We start from the raw sequence: 2,368 nt of genomic DNA, 5'->3' as shown, positions 1-2,368 counted from the left end.
TTACCTGTTTCTTAGTGTTGCCATTTGCTTTTTTGAACCCACTCTAGCCTGACTTACAGTAAAAAGCAACACGTCTGAGTAAGATGCAAATATCCCGACGTTCTCCGATACCGAAGACCTACGGAGCTCATGATTCTGATCAAGAGCAGCAACCATAGTGGCAGCACCTGTCTTTGTCGTCTGCCAAAGTTCGTGCTCAGTGAGATAAAATTTGCTTTTCCTGCTACAAGAAAGAGAAAAAAAGTCCCACCAGTAAGCAAATACAATCGCAGGTTAAAGAAGATCAGTAATCCCATTCGCTTTTCGAGGTAAAAATTAGTTTTCGGAAACCGACAAACGCCGCATTACCTACATGGTCTAGGATTCACAACACCCTACTTCATATCTGCATACACCTCCAGCGCATCATGTAACCGCCCAAAAATGCCCTCATGCCAACTTCTTAGCTCCTCCCATTCATTCTCCGGAAGAGTCGCGCGCATATTCCGCAACCATCCACCGACGATAATGTCCGCATAGCAAGCTCTTGTTCCGAGTATGAAGGGCCCACTAGTATCCTTCTTGAACAGCTCGGCCAGCCCACCAAGCGTATCCCGGAACGAAGCCAGTAACTTCTCTCGGGCCTCGCCTTCTATCGCAAACTCCTCCCAAGATTTAACAAAGCCGCCCGTGCGGCGGACAAATTCCGCCTTGCAGATGTCCTCACAAGCTGGGTCGAACGGAAGAAACTTGACCGCAAGCTGCACGTGTGTGCTAAAGGCTGCATCGACGTGCACGTTGAATCTGGCGTATTCGGTGTATTCGGGAAACAGGTTCTCGCGAGACTCGGTTAATGGTATGTGTATCGTATTCTCAAATTTGTAGTCGAGTGTCAGAGGAGGGAAAAGGTCGCCCGCACCCGAGTCCGGGTAGGTCTTCTGTAGGTAGGCTGCGATGTCGAAGGAGTCGCCGACCAATTCCTCGGTGTTAGGGTCCTCGATGATGGGCAGGGTGAAGAAGTCGCTGCCATCGCCAAATTTACGAACAGCGGGTACTTTGAGACTGTTGCGGACTTTCGAAACGTCGGGTAAAGGCACCCATGTGGTCGATAATGGTACCCCTTTGAAGTTGAGTGCCAGGCGGGCTTTCCAGGGATTTGGTGAGCAGGCATTCTTCTCTACCGGGGGTCGCATGCCAATGTCGTAGAAGCGAATAGGGCTGGATGGATCTGAGGTCGGCATGGCGTTTGAGGTCGTCGGTATGGCGAATGACGGCAATGTGATAGAAAGATGTTTCTCCAATAGGTGGGATATTGTGTCTTGGAAGAGGGGAATTGCGTGATGGTGGAATTGAATAATTCCGTGTGGCTTATTTATATATCGTGGCTACTGAACTCTTCGCAGTCGACTTCAATACACAGAAAGATTGCTGCGCTTGACGTTGGGTGGGGCCAGGGCAGCACGGGCAGATCATTCACAATGAATCATAGTGACTAAGCACGCTAAGGATCCTTGCCCCACAGTCTCCGCATCAGGGCATTCTATTATTGGCATTTGTGCGACCGCCTGCGCACAGCTCACGATCAGTCAACTCTGCACCAGCAACTCAATCATCAATTGAAATTCCACTGCATCATGCAGCAACTCGAGCGAACTACTCAGGAGCATGCGCGGCCCGCTGATTAACCTGCTCAGCCGCCTGAGCGACCAGCTGCACACGCTGAGCAACCTGCAGCTCGCCCTGAGCGACCGGCTACCAGACCTGAGCGAGCGACCGGACCTGAGCGACCAGACCAGATCGACCGGCTGTTGCTGGACTTGAGCGACCTGGACGACCTGCTACCTTGTCCAAGAAAGGTTGACATTGTTCAGCGCACACCTCCGTTCAGAGCCAAGCCAGGCCGGCACCATCCTGCGACGGCGACAGGGAGCCTCGTTCCGGATGATTACACAAGGGCTTGAGATGAAGAGGGACACCGTGTCAGAGAGCTACTGGTGAGTAGCAAGCGGACTGGAGATACCTCTGCGGCAGATTTTGCTGGGACCAAGGACCTCCGGCACAACCCTGGTAGGTAGGAGGCTACTCTACGAGCCCGGCACGCCCAGTTCCATGGATTCCCTGGAGAATCGACAGTGCGCGTAGGAGTATAAAAACGGCTCGCTGTGGCAGATCTCTACGGACCTAAAGAGGAAAAAGTCTACGCCGCGGAAAACCCTCAGTAGGTTTCGCTCTTCACGCCGATGTACTTGCCTCAGAACAGCTACTATTCATAGGCACAATAAGCACCATTACCCAGCACATACGACCACAGGTCATAGAATACTGGGCATCCCGTCCGCTCTGCCATACATAAGCTATGAACCGGCTGATTAGTAGTTAGGTGGGTGAC

General features: G+C 52.1%; 1 protein-coding gene across 1 annotated transcript; it reads right to left on the bottom strand.

Moving 5' to 3' along the window:
* Window positions 1-217: 217 nt before the first annotated feature.
* Window positions 218-1,398, bottom strand: K452DRAFT_293465 (uncharacterized protein). The gene has a single exon (XM_033541576.1). It carries the CDS (start codon window positions 1,218-1,220, stop codon window positions 375-377), a length of 846 nt encoding a protein of 281 aa, XP_033390823.1. The 5' UTR covers window positions 1,221-1,398; the 3' UTR covers window positions 218-374.
* Window positions 1,399-2,368: the final 970 nt, after the last annotated feature.

Source organism: Aplosporella prunicola (assembly GCF_010093885.1).
Source record: "Aplosporella prunicola CBS 121167 unplaced genomic scaffold K452scaffold_222, whole genome shotgun sequence".
In the NCBI taxonomy this organism is placed as follows: Eukaryota; Fungi; Ascomycota; class Dothideomycetes; order Botryosphaeriales; family Aplosporellaceae; genus Aplosporella; species Aplosporella prunicola.
This window is presented reverse-complemented; position numbering and strand designations above follow the sequence as displayed.

Bases quoted from the DNA above. Each gene is read 5' to 3' on its own strand.
- K452DRAFT_293465 (XM_033541576.1), bottom strand. From the start codon at position 1,220: ATGCCGACCTCAGATCCATCCAGCCCTATTCGCTTCTACGACATTGGC.